The sequence below is a fragment of the Danio rerio genome, chromosome 23 (genome assembly GCF_052040795.2).
Source record: "Danio rerio strain M-AB ecotype USA chromosome 23, GRCz13ab, whole genome shotgun sequence".
NCBI lineage: Eukaryota > Metazoa > Chordata > Actinopteri > Cypriniformes > Danionidae > Danio > Danio rerio.
The window spans coordinates 23556988-23576965 of record NC_141043.1 but is presented as its reverse complement, the minus strand read 5'-3'; the positions used below and the strand labels follow the sequence as shown (position 1 = coordinate 23576965).

At 37.2% G+C, this 19978-nt stretch overlaps 3 protein-coding genes across 8 annotated transcripts in view; all 3 read right to left on the bottom strand.

Moving 5' to 3' along the window:
• Positions 1-1745: 1745 nt before the first annotated feature.
• adnpb (activity dependent neuroprotector homeobox b) lies at positions 1746-12034 on the bottom strand. 2 transcript variants are annotated; one of them, NM_001347570.2, is given in 4 exon segments: positions 1746-5642; positions 5751-5843; positions 6555-6670; positions 11432-11867. In NM_001347570.2, coding segments are annotated over 3 exon segments (3012 nt in total). In that variant the 5' UTR covers positions 6663-6670; positions 11432-11867; the 3' UTR covers positions 1746-2831.
• Positions 12035-12853: 819 nt separating this feature from the next.
• On the bottom strand, positions 12854-17165 carry dpm1 (dolichyl-phosphate mannosyltransferase subunit 1, catalytic). 2 transcript variants are annotated; one of them, XM_087305581.1, is made up of 9 exons: positions 17000-17165; positions 16765-16864; positions 16253-16677; positions 16112-16212; positions 15747-15772; positions 15517-15612; positions 14293-14361; positions 14095-14209; positions 12854-13184 (listed from the first exon to the last, which is right to left on the bottom strand). In XM_087305581.1, exons 4-9 carry the CDS (start codon positions 16133-16135, stop codon positions 13080-13082), a joined length of 435 nt encoding a protein of 144 aa, XP_087161707.1. In that variant the 5' UTR covers positions 16136-16212; positions 16253-16677; positions 16765-16864; positions 17000-17165; the 3' UTR covers positions 12854-13079.
• A 1166-nt stretch (positions 17166-18331) lies between these two features.
• The window catches only part of col20a1 (collagen type XX alpha 1 chain), a 61041-nt gene continuing 59394 nt past the window's right edge, over positions 18332-19978 (bottom strand). For 2 of the 4 annotated variants that reach the window (XM_087305003.1, XM_087305005.1), the window contains exon 42: positions 18351-19792. In XM_087305003.1, coding sequence (XP_087161129.1) covers positions 19767-19792 — 26 coding nt within the window. In that variant the 3' untranslated portion in view covers positions 18351-19766. 4 annotated transcript variants of the gene reach the window in all.

Genomic DNA, 19978 nt, shown 5'->3' with positions numbered 1-19978 from the left:
GTTATTTACAGTCATGATGAGTAGACTAACTCCAAGTTTTTTGGCCTTCATCTGAATAACCTGCTGCCAGAGAGTTTCAGTCACCTCACAATGGTTCGCATCTTACAGAGTCAGTGGAAACTGGAGAGGCTCACTGCCAGTTGAAGAGGGTTGCTCAGATAATGATGGAAATGGCCACCAGGTGCCAGATGAAAACTAACTCAGAGGTTGAATTTTTTATGATTTTAGACTGTACTTAAAGATAACTCATGAAGTATTTTAAACGCTTTTTTTTACACTCGTTAGATAACTTTAAATAGTACTAATGGCATTTTCTCTAGTTTTAAATTTAGTGTAAAATTAAGAATTACACATGTATGATTTTGATTTACATCGTTTTAATTTAAATCCTTTGAAGTGCAGCGGCAGCCATGGTTAATTTTCTTAATGGTGTTCTTAATTAGTGAATAACTGGTGTGCTTAAGTTTTGTTTAGAATACATGTGAGCGAATGTGAATCAGATTGCAGAATTAAAATAACAGTTCACAAGAATTAAAATGGTTGTTTAACCCATCACTAGCGTCAGACCGAATCTGCGGTTGCTTTTTGCTATTTCTGCCGAGAACTTTGGAAAAAAAATCTGCGGATATCTGCGGAATGATTTTGAAAGTATATTAAAACCTTAATATGTGAAATAAAATAAAATACATTTATAACTTTTATTTAATGTTTAAAATGTAAATCCAATTAGATCCACTTTATTTGGTTAACAAAGCAAGTCTCTCATATCTCTACTAAAAGACAAAAAACATTAAAACTGCATTGTACATAAAACAGTTGAACATTTTTATATTCGTCAATATTACTGTAATTTAAAAACTGAATAATTATAGATTTACACACATTTACTCAAGTAAATAAGCAGAATTAATGATGGGCTAAAAATCTGCAGAATTCTGCACGCACAGCTTCCGTGTGGGCCTACCCATCACCAATAATTACTTGAGTTTATTCTGTTGAACACAAAAGATATTTTGAAAAACGTTGGAACCATTGACTATAATAATATACTTTCCCTTATGAACGTCAGTGCTTTTTAGCATTTTTATATATAAATGTAGAGCAGTCAATATCTGAAGTGGATCGAAACAGTCTTAAAATAGTCCTTGCACAAGAATGCGTGTTGTTGAATAAATGTTTTAATATATGTTAGATGTATACCAATATCATAAAGGTTTGGAACCACTGGAGGATATGAGAGTAAATGATTTTTAATTTTTTGGGTGAACTGTCCCTGTAAGGTTAATCTAACACCAGAAACTGAAATTAGCTTGGATTCATTGTGAACGCAGGTAAACACTGAGGACGGCATCAGGTGTTTTTAGCATCTAAAATCTTTTTGTTCGCTCTTCTCCATTAACTTATCAAGACACATTCTTAATAAGAACAATGTAAATATATATTTATCTTAGAAATGTGTTTTGTGTTGACTTAAGTAAAAAGCAAAGCCTATACCAGAATGTGAATGAATACAGTCAGCAGTTTCATCTCCAATATTGTGTTTTTAGTTTTAAAATTGACAACTCCCTTACCAGTTTAGAAGACAACACATCATTAAAATTATAAATAATCAGCAAATAATAAAAATGCAAATAATGTTCACAACACCAATCCTCCTTGAAATAAAGTTTACAGCAGACCAAGCAGCAGGTCTTAGGAAAGTCAAAAAAAAGACAAAGATAACAGACTGACCAGGGTTAAAAGCATTGTGAGAAGGACAAAACAGCACTTTATTGTTCAGAAATGCTTGCAGTGACAAAGAAAAATAGAAAATAAGGACAAACTAAACAAAAACCACAGACAACAAAACTGGAGGTCACAAATTTAAACATACAGAAAGCTAGACTTAACAGAGATGCTCGATCTGGACCCCGGGTCACAACAGAAGTCCAGCTAGAAAAACAAAAAGTCATGTAACAGCTGAGGCTGAACCAAACACAGGCAGGTCTACTTAGCACAACGCTACAGAGGTCAATTAAACTGCCTTATTCTCTTACGTTAGGGCAGATGTGGATGTATGGAAAGCTGCTCTGGATGCAAAACACAAGTTACGGGATGGCAAATATATATAATCATATAATTATTTAACAAAACAAAAGTTGCCTTAAATTATAAACAGGCAAAATAAAAGCAGAATGTTCTTCTATTTTGCATTGTTTGAAGTTCAGTATATTTTTTATCAAAATGCTATAGTTTTGTTAATAAAAGTAAACAGGAGAAACAGCCACCGAAGCCACATCCATTGTCTATGTGAACCAATGTTGAACATAGGAGCATTAAGCGTGAGCACGGAAAGTATAGCAAATTCATTTTTGTTTTAATCAGTGAGTACACCTACACATCTCCTTAGACATATCTAAAAGACTGTACAAATATACACTACCAATACTATGTGATAACATGAAATTCAAGAACACAAGTTGGTTCTAATATACCCTCCTTTTGCCACAATAGGGGCTAAACAGACATGAAGAAATGTTTCTGATTGTTAAAGAAACAAACTGAAGGCAAATCATGTATTTCTTTGTTAAATGTTGAGCGTTTTCTTTTTCGATCCAGAGAAAAAGTTGCTCCCAAATTCATAAACAAAATTTGCGTTCATCTTCATATTTCAAAGTGTAAAATATGACCTTTTTGCCTCTCTCAAATGGCTTTCGGAGTAGAGATAAAAGCAGATCCTTATAGCTACCATCTGTAACCAAGGTCCAGAAGTTCAATGAGGCAGCACTGTTGGTGTACGACAAATGTAACGCAAAAGGATACGTGTGCACTTTATTAACCCTGTGCAGAAATCAGACCTGTTGCTCGGTTAACTGAGTCTCTGATTGTTCAAGCTTGTTTGTGATACCTGACTGGCATTCGTCATCTTGCTGGCTTGTTTCATTTAACAAGTCTGTTGACCCGTAACCGTTTTCGCTGTGGGCATTCTCCCTGACATCAGAGTCACTCCCTTCAACTTTATCATTTGTCACTGGTTCCTCATGGCTAAGCGAAAGAGCCATTAGACTAGCATCCTGCACATTCCCCTCATTATCACTGTCTGAGTCTACAGAAATTGGTTCAGAATTGACAAGCGCTCCAGATTTTAAGGTGCTTTTTACTGAATCAAAGCAGTTGCTGCCTATGATAGCATTTTGACCATTTGAGTAGAGCAAAGCTTTGCTGGAAACCCTTGGTAGCATTTCATGCTTCTGCTGCAGGTCACCATTGGTTGTAGCTTTTTGTCGTAAGAGAATAGCATTGGCAGATCGACCTATGCGAAATCGAGTAGTTCGTCTTTTATGATCATCTTTATGATTCTGGAAATAGCATTTTGAGTCAAAGTTCAAGGGATGATCCAAGTTTAAAACGTCTTCCATTTTAAATCCCATCAGGACCCGAGTGTTTAAAGTTTCGCAATTCAGCAAACATCTTCTCCTCCGATTTGAGAAGTGGCTCGCAATGTCAGACTTCCAAAGCCAGAGGCTGGACGCAAGTTTCTCCACCTCCCGGCGAGTGGGATAAGGCTGCTTGTTGAAGTACTGAGTGAGGAAAGCTTTTCGGGTCTCGTAGGACTCATTCTCATAGCCCTTCGGATCCAAGGCAAAGACTACTGGCTCCTCGTGTTTCTCAGTTGAAGGTGATGGGCTCTGCCCGGTCTGATCATCAGGTTTTTTTCTCTTTGGTTCAGTTTGGTCAAAGTTTGCTAAACCTGCACGTTTGAGACCAGCCCCCTGAGCCTGTACAACTCTTGCAGAGGGAGCAGGGCGGCCGTTTTGAGTTTTGCTGACACCACGACAGTGCACTAGATGCAAAGTAATTGTGGAAGCCGTCATGTTACTAGTGTAGACGCCAAGGCAATGGATGCACTTGTAGGTCAACTTCTTCTCCACAGGGTGAACCGTTTGAATAACTTGATGGCGGTCACGCAAATGGTGAGCAAGAGAATCTGAAATAGGTCCCTTAAGAATCGAGAAGCATAAAGGACAAAGTGTTTTTCCTATATCCTTCTTATAAGGTACAGCTGCTTGCGGCGTAGCCTTAACAGGCATGGCGCCTGAGGCATCTGAGGGTATCTTTGGGACTGTTGGCGTTACCTGTTTATTCCCCTGCAATGATGGTGGTAAAGCATTATTTTGGGCATGGAATGCTACAGATTCTTCTGGGGCATCCCGCATGTTATATGTGGTGACAATCAGCTGGACATTCTTGGGATTTCCCTGCTGAAGTGTAAGGTCAAAAGTAAGTGGGGAGTCTGTCCGTGGCCCTACAGATTCATTGGGATGCACCCCTCGCATGTGCGTCACCATTTTTTCCACATCATTGAATGTGGCCCTGCAGTGTGGGCAAGATAGGCCATGTATCAACATGTGGTTCAGAAGTGTGTCACTAGGTAGGTAACGGTTGCAGTATAAGCATTTACTGGTAAAGTTGTGAATTTTCATAATGTAATTGGCCACTGCTGGAACCTTTTCTGCTTTGTGCTCTTTTTCAAAATGTGAACTGTACACATTTTCTGGAAAGAGTTCATTGCAGATAGTGCAGATCTTCCATTTCTGAGTGTAAGATGTGCCAATGACAGAATTGCCCTTCTTGGAGGTAACGGCTGACACAGTAGTAGCTGCTGCCTGAACTCGAGAGTTCAATTGTGGAATTTTTAGTATGGACGTTGATGCAGATGCAGAAACTGCGCTGCGGAGACTAGCAGAGAGCTGTGGTTTGCTTGTTTGAGACTGTTGAGGGATTGAGAGTTGCACTTGTTGTCCTCCAATCGACAAGGACTGTGTAGCCCCTGGTTTCAAACCAAATACCCCCTGTTTTAGGTGAACCCCTGACAGGAGCCCACTAGAGTTCAAACTCCCTTTAGGAATGACAATTCGACTTAACTGCTGAGTGGATAAAGGCCTTACCCCAGTCACTACTGTGCTCTTTGGCATTACACCAACAACTGTTTTCTCGCTCTGAGATTTTGGTGAGACCATAATAACAGGCTTGGCCCGAGGTACCACTACATTAGTGTGTCCAATCATGGCAGTTACTTGATAACCAATGCGCTCATGATCCTCAATGACATGTTGGACAAGGGCTTCATAGGTACGTGGAACAAAGAGGCACCGTTTACAGTGGATGGCTGTGCTCATACTGTTGGCAACACCACCATCAGTAGTGCTCCCTGTACCAGAACCTGCCGTTGTCCCATTTGGTGTTGTTGTCTTCTCGCCAGGCCTCACCAAGTATGGTGCCGCAACATGTTGGAAATGTTCCCGGTAGATATGCTTTCGTACCACATTATACAGTGGGTCCCTGTAAGTGCATTTCTTGCAGTAGTACACTGCTTGTTCTATATTATCACGTGTCTTTTCCAGACGAGCACCATCTTTCAAACCAACCCCTGCCCCATGAAGTCCTCCAGTATTCTGACGCACAACATTGGGCATATGAAACAACCTGATGTGTGTCTCCAAAGTCTTTTTGTTCCCATTATAGGTGCAATAGGGGCAGTTCAGGAGAATACGGTTTTCGAAGTCCTCGCTGTGCACATTGCGAAAGTGACTTTTGTAGGCTGAGAAAAACTTGGAGGAGAATGTACATCCTGAGCAACAGAACGGCTTTGAACGGTAATCCTTAAAAAAGAAAAAGACAAATGAGAAAGGAAGATTAAGTTATTAAAATCAGACACAAAAGATTGTAAAAATACTCTCATTCCTATTACAGTACAATATACTACTTACTTGTGATTTGGTCATAGAGGGATCCCACATGCAGACATCATCCCATGTGGTGTTCTTAAGGTAGAACTCATTGGGAACAAAATCCTTGTAGTCCTGAAAAGAAAAAAAAATGAGAAGTACAGAGTAAAAAGGACTGTGCAAGGTTTCACAATATAAAATGATATTAGGGCCATTTAAAATGGCACATTCTTAAGTATAGAAAGATATAGGTGTGTGGAGGAAAACACTGCAAATCAAGTAAAGAGTAATAGGTGAAGAGTAATAGGACAGGATGGCATGCTTCTGGAGGAACCATTCACTAATAGTCAAAGTTCCACATACATTAAATACATTTTTTTATTTAATTAATTTGATCAACAATCAACTGTAGATAGTCATAGCATGGTCTTAGAAAACACAATAGCCAAAATGTGTAATAAAATAAAATAAAAATAAATAAAATTAAACAATTATATCACACAACAAAAACAAATAGATTTTTTTAAAGGAAGGCATCTTTACTTCTGTTACTTCTGATTACTTAAATCTCCTTTTTAACCTTAACCTGAACATGTGCATTTGTTCTTGCAGAAAGCATACTTTGAGAAATTCAAGATTGAAAGATTAATAGTAAAATCATAAAAATAGCACAGCAAAATGCAAACTTCACAACAACAGAGCAATAGTACCACTCTGACACTAAATGTAACATGGAAACTCTAAATCATCTGACTGAGTGACTCAGATTCTCCATTATGTTGAGCATGTTCCTCTAACATATGCAGACATTAAAAAATATATGTAATAAGTGTAATATCTACTCACATCAACATGTTCCTTGCAAAAATCCAAGCCAATGTCACCCAGCACCTTTTTCACATTTTTCCTAGCTTTTCTTAGACTGCTGAGGTTGTTCACTGGGAGTTGAAACATTCTTCTACCTGAAAATAAATTAATCAGATCATTACTGTCATGAATGAGTTATGGACATTGTGTATTGTTAAATAAAGAAATTAAAAAAATTATATAATAACTGATATATCGATATAGCTCTCTGTACCATGCACCTTAATTTAAATCATAAGCACAAGCTTCGTATCATTGATATCACCAAATTCATGAATAATAAATTCTGATAAATTATTTCACAAAAGGAAACTAATTTGCAACCTTTGTATAGTGGCATGTAATTATAATCAAAGATACTTATACAAATGTGAATGCTGATGAAAATAAGGAAAGACATTGCAATTATAAAAATCAACCTCTGTCTGATGTATATGTGGTGGTCTACATGACTAATAATAATAAAATGATTCAATACTGCTTTACTAAAAAGGAATCAAATGCATTCACATTAAAAAACCTATAACTAATGAATTTAAACACTGGAATTCACAAGTTTGGTGTAATTTTTCCCTATTATGCACTCAACCTCATAAAGGGGCAGTTTGCCCCAGATTATTTTACAGGGGCATATTTACCTACCAGAAATGATTGTTTATTTAATGGCAATATTTATAATATACTGTGATAAAAATTGCAGAACATAGTCAAGCTGCACAAACAAAACATGTAGGTGAATGAAGTAAAATATTGCAAAAACTCATGTTATAGTCACTGAGCTCCAAAAATATATAACAATAAGGAGTATATTGCACTGTTTCAGCACTCTGCTGAAACTGAAACTTACACAGAGAGGATCATAGTCAACAACAGTTTGATGGTGAAAAAAAGGCCATGGCTTTTGAGCAAGAATTTGTATCTGCTGTTATCTGTTTGCATGTGTAACTTTGATGTAATATAAGAAAAAATGTGACATTAATCTAAGTATAACGTGTAAAACATTCTTCATGACTGTAAAGAATGCCTTCAATTATAACATTTCTTTTTCAGAATAAGGTAAACAAATCTGATTACTGATGTCCACATTAATGTACCCCGTTAATGTACAAATCAATAAAAACTCAGGATCTCAGCAGTGACTAATCTAAACATCTGATAAGCTGGATGTAACAATTCACACGACTCATGATTTTATAAGATTCATGATACTAATCTCACAATGCAATTTAATCACCATGTTTTTACAAAATTATTTGAAACAAATTTAGGGTAGAGTCCTTTTATTTAAAAAAACTAAAGAAGACTAATTAAATTAATATAATCATTAAGACTGTGACTGTGCCGGGATTTTACCTGTTAAAAAAAAAAACAATATATCTGTTTACTTTGCACATTTACAATGTCCACTGCTGAATTTTTTTTTTTTTTACTGGGGACTGAGATGGCTGGTGTGGAGAGGAAAGCCTTTCCTATACCAGAGAGCAGTGTGTAGAGAGGTGGTCAATAGGCCCTCTGCTCCAGGAGACTGGCCACTGGCATAAAATACCGATTATAAAATTACTAATTGTATAGTAGATAGAGAGGAGTTGAACATGATTATGAAGAATAATTAATATTACATATATAATTAATTAGTATCAATATATTAAGTATCAATTTAATACACTTAAGAAGAGATAATCTTGAACATTTTTAAATATTCAATAAGCAAAATATTAAAATATGCATAAACTAATTTGAAAAGAAGAGAATAAAACTAATCTAATACCTGGTTTTGTAACACAACAATTTTCTCTTTCAGTCTAAAAAACATCTTCACACTCTCGCTATGAAAACGCTGATTCACTGTATGATCTCCGCAGCACTGGTCCTCGTGGTTTGGGTTATTAATACTTTTTTTTTGCATATAGATGTCTGTGACAGTAGTTTTTCACTGTGCTGATGGTTTATGTGCATCATATTCGTTGTTGTGAGTAAATGTCTTTTTACAGTATTTGCACACAATTTGTGTTTTGTCTGGCACACTTCAACGCGGTCATTTACTCTGCCGCTCCACCTCTTGCTAAGGTAAAACGAGTTTGCGCCTGTAAACACAGCACCCCCTCTGTTTAAAACGTGTATCGCGATTCATTCAACATTTCTACCAATTTCAATCATCACATTTTTAAATCATTTTCAACTGGCTCATGGTGAATTGCTACATCCTTTCTATTGTGTTCATAAGCTCCAAAGAAACATCTGTGATTGGTTATAAGTTTTAGCACTGCCAACATAAGAAACGCCTGTAAACGGTTGCGACATTTGATAGACATTTGATTAATAGACATTTAACACTCTTTGTTTTCACATATTTTAATTAAGTTTTTAATAATTTTTTTATTCTAAAATTTAATTGTGGAATATCTGCAGCAACCAAAGTCCTCAATGTCACATGGACCTTTACGCCCCATTCACACGGAGCGTCAACGCTTCCCATTCACTTTAAATAGGTAACGTCAGGCGTTGTCTAACTGGATTGTGGATCCATCGGTTGTGGATTGAGACTAGCTAAACTTTTCAAGCGCTGACGGAAGCGTCAGCCAATCAGATCGCTGTATGCAAATACACCAGCTAGACAGTGGCCTATTGCTGACTGAATTTCATTGGCTGATGCTGCTATGACGACCCAACTTTAGACTCGCCTTCAGTCAATCGTTGATGCTGAAGCCCCGTGTGAATGGGGCATTAGATGTCCCATGCTGATTTGGTGCACACAAAACATTTCTTATTAATACCATAAATGTTGAATACAGTTGTATCGATTGATATTTTTATAGAAACAGTCACATTTTTATTAATAGAATGTTATGCTTAACAATTACTAGGAGGTAGGTGCACTTATGCTCATAATTTGGCGCATCTTCACCAAGCAAACAATTATATATATTAATTTTAAACCTTAAGTTTTTATGATCGGGTATAATGAAGCTAAATCATTCCAAGCACCAACTACCAATTCCTCAGATTTATGTTCTCCTAGTTAAGGGTGGCACTTTGTCAAAACTCAATTACAGAACTAAAAATTATAAAAGCATCCAGCGAATCGTTGGCCAATATTCTACAGCATCAGCACACTCTTGATCTATGCTCTCGCGAATATCATATAGAAATAAACATAAGCAACTGAATGAGTCCAATCCCAGGAACAAGGTCAAAGGTCATGTACCTATATGACCCGTCTACATGGAAAGCTTGCATTAGCTCAGGGCCTCATAAATGACAAGCCTCACACAGTGCACTTTTCCTGAATAAAGAGCACCAGTTTCACTTTGGCACTGAATGGGGGCTTTCTCTCTCTTTGGTTAGGCGTTCCTCATCTCCTCACTGACTTTCTCCCATCCTTTCTAGATGGCGCTAGAGAACAGCTCTTCCTCCATGTTATATAAGCCTCTCCCTGTTCTGCCTGCCCTTTTTCCGCTCTCCTTTTTTTGTGCAGGCTTCTGCATTACAGCCCTGGAATGGCGCCTCCTGTTGAGGCAGCAGCAGAGGCCAGTGCGTGAAGAGCCATATCTGCAGTGTCTGCTCTGGGTGGAGGTTACTTGATCATCCTCTAGCATACAGATGACTTGGGCTATATGCATATGGATGGACAGGAGCAAAATAAGTGAAGAGAAAATTTAAATAATATCATGATATCATAATATCATAATACGCTATTTAACTGACTCTCGTGGTCATCTAAATACCAAAACATGAGCTCTGGCAAAGGAGAAACACATAGTGTTGTCAAATACATTCAGCATTTTGTTCATTAGAGACCAAAAACTAGAATAGAAAAACTTCATAATACATGCTGTCTAAATGTCATATGTAGCATTGCATTTTGCTGAATGACATATATACTTGAAATACTTAGAATGGTAAATAGTGAAGTGTAGATACATACATGCATATCTATCTATCTATCTATCTATCTATCTATCTATCTATCTATCTATCTATCTTAAATTGCAACCAGAAAAAAGTAAGTATACAGATGAGGTCTATATTACATTACATTGAAATACTATCCAGAGAGTACAGAGAGTACAATACAGATCAAAACTGCCGTCCATAAACCAATATTCCTTATGAATTGCATAGACACATTCAAGTATGCTGGTATGGGAATATGACAACAATATGACGATGAGAACAACTGACCAATTAGAGGCCAAATAACAGTCACACGTTGGAAGTGTTTGTTGACATGTCAAACACGATCAAATCGAGTACGCGCAAACTGAAGTTCGTCTATTCTTTAATTAAAGAGACAGTTCAACCAAAAGTAACACCAACAAATAATTTAGTCGTCACTATGCTGTTCCAAACCAGACAAAAGGAAATAACAGGTACAATGACAGTATCAGTCACCTTTTGCACATCTATTTTCTATTTCTGAGTGAATGGGAGACCGAGGCTAAGGTTATGACTAGCATGCAACATTTACCACACAAGAACATTTTGAGGATTATAAGCACATGAAGACGACCAAACGATGACATATTGCGTTTCAAGCTTTATAACTGCCCTTTAACAAATTATTCGTCGCATTCGTTACGAGTTAGCCTAACTGTCACAGCAAAACCGAGATTTAAGTGGGCTGGAGTACGAGTGGTCTGATTTGAGGTCTGTATGTATCATAAAGCCCCTCAGCTGACGACCATCCCTCGGTTACAGTTACAGCGGTAAAAACACCCTAATAACAACTTTATGCATAATTTACAACTGCACGACAAACAAACAGCAACATTTACCATAGATTTATAAGTTTGAGGAGTCCTAGTTAATACTCATTTCATATCATTGCCTAAACACACAACGGTGAGAGAGTTTACCTGTCCCGCGCTCCCGCAAACCGCAGCCCGTAATGTCGCTTTCCCGCCTCCCGAACCGAGCCACCAGTCCTCCGCTTTACGGGCGAACACACCACGCCGAAAGAGGGAGCTCGACTCCTGTTACGGGCCGACCCAGAGCTGCCTGTCTGCCGGGAAAGAGCCGCTGCAACTCATCTAAACAGTGCCTGTGCGGGTCTACGGCTGTCCTGGTGGGATTAAGAGCGCGAACAGCCGAGCGCGCGCTGCGTTTGCGATGATGCACAGTCTACAAGACGCGCGATGACGATGTAATTGACTGCAATTAACGCAATCTGCCATCCACTTAAACAATACGACCCGGTCCAGCACCTATGCTATCCAAAATGGCGTGTGAAAAAGGGCGGAAGTGACATGTGTGTTTGATTAGCATAAAAAAGCATTGTGCCGACCGAGATGCGTTGGGTGTGGGATTGTGTGGTAAGAGGACTCCGACGACGACCAGTCTAATATTCACCCTATATAAGCTTACCTGAAGTGCACAAGTGTGTGTGTGCACGCATATAGCGTTTTATTAAATGCTCCTGAAATTGGTGTAAACAGCCCCTGGGTGCAGTTACATGCTATGAGGCCATAGGGGGCGCTATCGGCTGTAAGTTGATTGGATAGAAGCGTATGCGTCAATTCTGCATCTGGTATCTACCCCCGCAGAGAGTCGGATGTATACAGTGCCTCAGTACCTCCAGCGTTGGAGCAGCATGAGTTCGGGTGGTGGCGCTGTACCGCGCTCCTGCGCAACTCACCGGGACTACTTCTGCATGTCAAGAGCTGGGGTTGCAGACTCTGAAGCCATGGTGATTCCCCCACCCCTGAGCCCTGGAGTTATTCCCCTCCTGGTGGTGGATGTAGCACACTCACCCTATGTGTGTTCTACTAGTTTGGGGTGTCATTTGGGCACTCTAAACCCAAAGTGAATGGGCAATCCTTACAGTGATATAGTAGACAGATCGGAAATTGATGGCAGTGGATCATGGGATGTGGCATACTGTTTTCCTGTGTCATTGACTGATGAGTGACCTGTTTTATAATTCAGCCTTATCAATTTCATTCCTTTTGAATCCAAAGTATTGTCATTAATTATTTTATATCAATTGGTTAAAAAATACTTTTTATAACCGAAATGATTTTGAACAATATTTTTATTTTTATTTTAAGACATCTCTATTACCATTCGTAAAGGTACAAAACAATACATGTGAATGCTCAAATGAATATTTAAAGGGTTTTCACAGAAATTCAGTTTGAGAAGCATTTTGAGAAGAACATTTCAGTCATTGAATGAATCCAGTTTGTAGGGATGAGTTCATTTCTTAATAGAACCACAATGATGCTTTTTATAGCCTAAAAACATAGTTCATATGAAATAAGTGTTAGTACTTCAAAAACTAGCTCTCAGTTTGGTCCTTTTATTACAATTCAGAACATCTGAATGTACATTTCTAAACATTGCCTAGTAATTAACCAAAACTAAGTAGAAGGAACGTGGTAAATCCAAGCATAATGACCTCATTACTTGGTAATCAAGTAATTATTCTAGCTTCTCGCTCCACTCCAGTGATAATAAGCGCTGATCATACATCACAACACTAAATGCAACCAAATAGGTCAAAGGTCATGTAGTGGCAAAAAGAGTGAGCAGTCCTTTCAGGAAGGAGACGATTTCATTTCCACCTAATTTGGACTCTCCATAAACACGGTCCACAAATGAAATGGGAACCTGAATAACAGACAAAAAAAAAGCTACGTTAAGAAATCTATCAAATAAACCATTCTGCTACTATGAAACAGAATGAAAAACAAAAGTGTTTGCATTAAATATAGTACAGTGACTCATAATTTCCAGCTTACAAAATAAGAGGCTTTTACACTTTTTCACAGTTCCTAGAACCATAACATGGTTTCTGGAGTGTTCGCACTGTAGGAACTGGGAATGATTTAAGTTAAACAACACTGATCAGGGTGTAATCCATCAAAATAGATTAGATCAGGGTGTAATCCATCAAAATAGCAGCTACAGTGATGTAAACCCTGGCAGAGAATTTTAATACACATTCACATAATATGGGCAACACGGTGGTACAGTGGTTAGTGCTGCCACTTCACAGCAAGGTTGCTAGTTTCAGTCTCGGCTAAGTCAGTTGGCATTTCTGTGTGGAGTTTGCATGTTCCCCTCATGTTCGTGTGGGTTTCCCCCACAGTCTAAACACGTGCTGTAGGTGAATTGGGTAAGGTCATTTGTCTGTAGTTTATGCGTGTATGTCCTGATCCTTCAGATTGGGGGTTGAGCATTGAGCTAACAACTCATCTCATAAAAACTAGATGTTTCCAAACACCAATATGATGCGACCAAATATCAACTTTGATATAAAAGCCTTGACATAATCTGCATTATCATGAAACATCTTTGTTATTTTGATGTCACTGTCAGCATGGCTTACATCACCTTAGATTTCCTGCTGGCAGTGGGGAAATACGTTTTCGATGAACAGGGCCTAGCAGTTAGTTTCAGTAACTACCCAGAGCAAAATGCCACTATAGTCCAAGTATTACACAAATACATCTAAACCATTTTTTAAATAAATGGCAATAACTGCATTCATAGGAAATGTGGAAAGAGATGTGCTGACCTCTCCAATTGTGTAGCCCAGTTGTCTGGCCCGGACAATCATCTCCATCTGGAACACATAGCCTTTTGACACACACTGCTCCACTAGTTTTTCCAGAACCTCTTTCTTATAGAGCCTAAAACAAAGAACACGTTATTTATAATGACAATACAGTTTATGAGAAGAAATAAGACTGATTCCTTTATAAACATGCCTCACCTAAAACTCCCAGTAAGATCAGACGCTCCTGGTCTGAGCAGAACTTGTGTTACAAAGTTTGCCCCTCGACTAAAACAAAAAAAGTTATATCAACCAAGTAATATAGTACCACAAAATGTGAGAGTATATGTGCCATGGAATAATCTAAGCCCCGTTTTCATTTATTCTGAGTGGTCGGTTGACATTGCCATATCCAACTGACATTGACAAGTATTTGGATGCATCGCTTGTGTGACCACATGTGCTGTAAGTGAATTTCACTACGACCTTTCCTTACAGACACTTTCTACATCACTATTGCAAGTACTTCTGAATGAACTAACCAATGTTCTACAGCTTTTGTGCAGGTGGAGGAGCAAGAAAATGAAAAGAATGTGAAAACTAGATTTTTTATTGTAATTTGACGTTTTAACACAGCGGAGAGAAGCATGAATGACTTGTTTTATTGCGCTTTCTGTCCGCATACCCTATAACAGCTGTGTTAATGGCTGCTTGAATGCATTTGACCACAATAATAAATAGAAAAAAAGTTGAAAGTGTACAAGCTCAAATTGTGTTTGTCCTTATTTTTTAAACCAACACTTGTGCATTTATACTTGTATGTACCTTTATCTAGTTTACAGAAATTGGGCCACAGACTAGGGTAGAGTTTCCCAATCCTGTTCCTGGAGATCTACCTTCCTGCAGAGTTCTGCTGCAATCTTGATTAAACACACCTTCTTTAACTACCAAGTGCTTCTTCAGATCCTACTTAGTCGGTTTAGTTGATTTTGATCAGGGTTGGCGCTGAACTCTCCAGAAAGGCAGATCTCCAAGAATAGGATTGGGCATCCCTGGCCAACAGCTACCCAATTAATCGAAATAAATTTTGATTTTGGCTTCCAATGATTATAATATTAAAATAATTGAGGAAGTTATTATTGCACCATATCTACTTGTGAATTGTAAAATTTCATGATCTGTAAAATGATCTCCAATAATAAAACATAAAAAGAAAAAAGAAATAAAGAAAAAGAAAAAAAAAATATATATCTAAATAAAATAAACATTAAATAAAAAATCATTTAAATTACAATTTGGACCAAAATAATCATGATAACGATTTCTTTTACATAATCAAGCAGCCATAACATAGATCTAAAGATGACAAAATACATCTTGTTTGCCTATTATTAATATTATTCATTGGAGTTGCTCATTCAGCTAAAGTTGCCAGTCCTATACCTGATAAGTTTTCGCCGCAGATCCCATCCATACACACCACCATCTCCTCTGTACCTTGTGCCAGACACCAGGTCATATCCACCTTCTTTCTGTTTTCTGAACAAATATCAAATTTATGGAAGTTACTCATAGGCTTGTAATAATGCTATTACTGCAAAACTACATTACACAGAATAAAGAGCAGTTCTTTAAAAGCAGAAGCAAGGATAAATGAATTAGAAATCACTTACTCAATGAACTGTGGGATAAACTTTGGCTGTGAAGGAGAAGAAAAAACACATACATGAATGCTCCTAAAGGCTTCACTTGATACAAGCAGAAACACACACAAATCATTCCCATGAGATGGCTCCTAATTCTAACTCATTATAAGTCGTTATAACTATGAATCACTTTAATTCTATTGAAACCCTTTTGCCACAAGTAAAAACATTAAATATATTAAAGGCACATGTTCATCATAAGACATTCAGCGACATTCATTTCAATGGCTTTTCTAAATATGTCCATTTTTTCATGGCCATGTAAACCCTGCATGCAATTTACTCAAAAAGGTACAAAACACACAGTATGCAACTAATTGATGAATGCTTACATGATGTGACAGATCTGCATCCATTATGATAACGAAGTTTCCTGTTGCATGTTTAATGCCGTGGATGTAGGCAGTACCTGAAATGACATAAACGTCAATTACTAATTAATTAATAATAAAATAATTAATTAACGTCAATACTGCTACAGCACAGATATTTTAGCTGAAAAATAACCAGTTACTATTCATTTTTTACACACCATAAGACAATTTGGGTCACTTTTCATATTCAGCAAAACATTAAATACATTTTAAGACCTTCATAATTAATAATGTTGCCAATTCATAATGTTGTCATACAGGCAATATTAAAAACGTAATAATGTTCAGTTTCTTGCAATTGTTTCACTTCTGAAGATTCAGGAGACACAGATATTCAGATTTTGTTTTTCCTGTATATGTTTCTTTGGGCACTTTTAAAATGTCGGTGTTGTTCACTCCTGTTTTTGTTACAACTTGGATGACCTGAGGGTTAACTATCCATTTAAGAAGTATTAATAAAATTATTATTTAGCATAATGAGCCAGTTTACCTAATCCCAGCTTTTCTGCTCGCGGTCTCAGGAGCTGAAAAGAATAAAAATACCAGCTTTATTTAATTACTTATCCGACGAGATATCAATCATGTGGCGTGTATAATAATGCATAACTCACAATTTTATCCGCGCCGTAAATCTTCTGCAGCTGCTCGGCGATCTGCAGTGTTCCGTCTGGACTGCCATCATCGATGACTATGATCTCATAGTTGTAGCCACTGCATTAATGAAATAAATGAGCACTTAAAACCGATAAAAAAATTACAGTTCCTCTTCTAGCGTGACGTCACTGACAGCTCATCATTAGGACTTCTACAAGCTGACAGCTGGTTTTATTCAGGTTTCGCAATTACCTTTCGCCGAAATACTTCACCAGCAACCAGACGATCAACGGGAGGTTTTCTCGCTCATTGTAAGTCGGCAGAAGGACAGAATATTTGTCAGGTTTGTCCCGACTCTTCGCATTACTTCTCCGGCTCGCCATGTTGGCGTCTATAGTAAACACCGGATGTTTACATCAGATTTGCTGTCCGTGGAAATCAGGAGCTCCATTCTTTGGTTCCGGAGCAGATCGCAGAATATTTATGATGGAAGTTGAGAAAGCCAACATACTGTTATACTACATAAAGTATTTTCCAAAATCTGACACGGAAAAAGTCCCATTGACTTAATATTGGACCAAAGTTTGTGACCAGTTTGTAACTTTGCACCAGACTGTCATACAGGCTCATTTAACTCAGACTACCAATCTGACAATCACTGATCACCTTTTCAGCTTATAGCCACACCGTAGCAACTGTCCCATTGACTTATTTTGTAAAAATCTGCCATTGTCTTTACATTGGACATAATGAGAACAAACCAATGTATGCTAGCAATATACTAGAAACATAACGACATAACAATCCATACTAGAAACATACTAATCTATACTAGAAACATATTTCGACATAGCAATCTGTACTAAATATATACTAATCTATACTGAAAACATACTAATCCATACTAGAAACATACTAATCTATAAACATACTAACGACATACAATTCTTACTAGAATCATACTAATCCTTATATTATAAACATTTGCAACATAATTCATACCAGAATCACGCTAGCTTATACTAGAAACATATATACTAGCAACATTGCAAAACAACATGCTAGTTACTAGAAATATGCCAGCAACATGGTAATTCATACTAGAACCATGCTAATTTATGTTAGCAATGCCTTAGTAACCACTCAGAACAACTGCCTAGCAACGCCTTAACTATAACAGAACACCCTAGCAAAACTTTAGCAACTGCCAGCAGTCACTCGGAACATTGTTGCAATTATCTAGCAATACCCTAGCAACCACTTAGAACACCCTAACAACCACCAAAAAACCCTAGCAACCACCTAGTAACACCTTAGCATTGATACTAGAAACATGCTAACATGTAGTTATCTAACTATGCCAAAACTTCTTAAAAGCTACTTCAGTTATTTAAACTTCGAAACTACTCCAAACTTTCAGACTGGGCTTTCTCAAAACACCATGAAGTTTGCCTACAAATGTTACTTTTCTAGTTAGTTGAAAGAGTTTTCACACACAAACACACAACAGAATATTTACTCACTTTTTTTTAATGGTTTCAAACCAGGAAATCCACAGTGTGAAAAAACTATTTAAGTCAGCAGTTACTGGATTCCAACATTCTTTAAGATACTTTATTTTGTGTTTAACAGATAAAAGAATATCACAGCAGAGGGAGAGTAAATGATGACTAGTGTCCACATTTACAACACAACCCATTAGAATTACAAAATGTTGACCAAGCATATTTCTGTAAGGTATTTGTGTGTGGACTCTTTCCATTGGAATGACATCCTTAAGAAATTACAAGTTGTTAGTTTTCTACCATGGAAATATTGCAAAGATGTGAATTGAAAAACAACATTTGAAAGTAATCAACCATTGAAAGGCACATTCGGGAATACAACAAAGTGGAAATGGTCATTCTTTGCAATATTGTTTCCTAGTAGCACCCTCTGACAATTAAGGATTAAATGATATTCCTATAAATAAACCATTCCTATATACTATTCTTTTGCCATTTTGTTAATTTAATATTTTAACTTTAATTATTTGTTTATTTGTATTTGTCCAAGTCATATGAATGTATTAAAAATATAAACGTCATTTAAAGTTTCATGAAAATAATCTGACTTGAGCTGAATGATTTAACTGCTGCTTACACACTAACATACTGCTTGTGAAAAAAGCATTTTATTATAAATACTAATTAATGTGATGGTTTCATTATAATTTTGCAGATATTTGAAGCCATTTCCTTGTCACAGAAGCACAGATCTCACGTGAGTCAGTTTTCATTTTATACAGGTTTTACATAAAAATGTATTAGCATAAAAAACAGAACACAACTTAGTATAATCCAATAAAATACTATTGACAGCACTCCTGCATACTTAAAAAAGACAATATAACATCACAGTGTGTTTCTTATTTAACTGTATTGCTTATTTCATATTTTAAAACAATTCTTGATGCAAAAACCCAAAAGGAGGAGTTCAGGAAACTGGAATGAAAAACATTGAAAGTAACAAGCCTTCAACAACGTACATATAAAAACACATACAGTGCATTAAATACAATAAAATACATCAAAAAAAAAAATCAGAATCATTCTTAGTGCGGATCTTTGGTAATGTTCAGTAACACACCGATTCCTTGTCTGGACACCAAAATACCAGTCTAGGTAAAAAAAAAAAAAAAAACAGCTTTGTGTGTGTTGTGAGCCCCTCTGGGCTCCTGCAGATGATGTTCAGCCTGTGAATCTGCTGTTGTCTCGTAGCAGCAGTCCAGGTTGAATTCTGAAGAACACTGACATGTTCAAGGATGATCAGTGCTTTGCTGATCTCAGAAGGTGTGTATTGAGCCGAAATCAGCCTCCACTTGGAGAAAATACAGTTAGAAGAGTCCATCAACAGGCTCGCTCAAAGTCAACGTCCATCAGAATCTCTTCATCCGTTCTGTCTCACAGTGTCTTTCTACAAAGTCTGAGGAGAGAGAGAGGATTCTGGCAGTGCTCAAGTCTAACAGTAACTTCTCAACTCAAGGACGGTACCCGAGGTATGGATCTTCTGGAAAATAAAAACAAGTCATTACACCCACAGGTCAAACATGAAGGGTTTTCAAAGTTTTGTAGGTGTTTGTATTAGTATGTTAGTCTTAACATACATAATCTAGTAATTTAGTCTGCTCCAAATCACTGACAAAAATCACATCATCAAATTATAATCACAGAAGTCTGCAAAATTAATCAA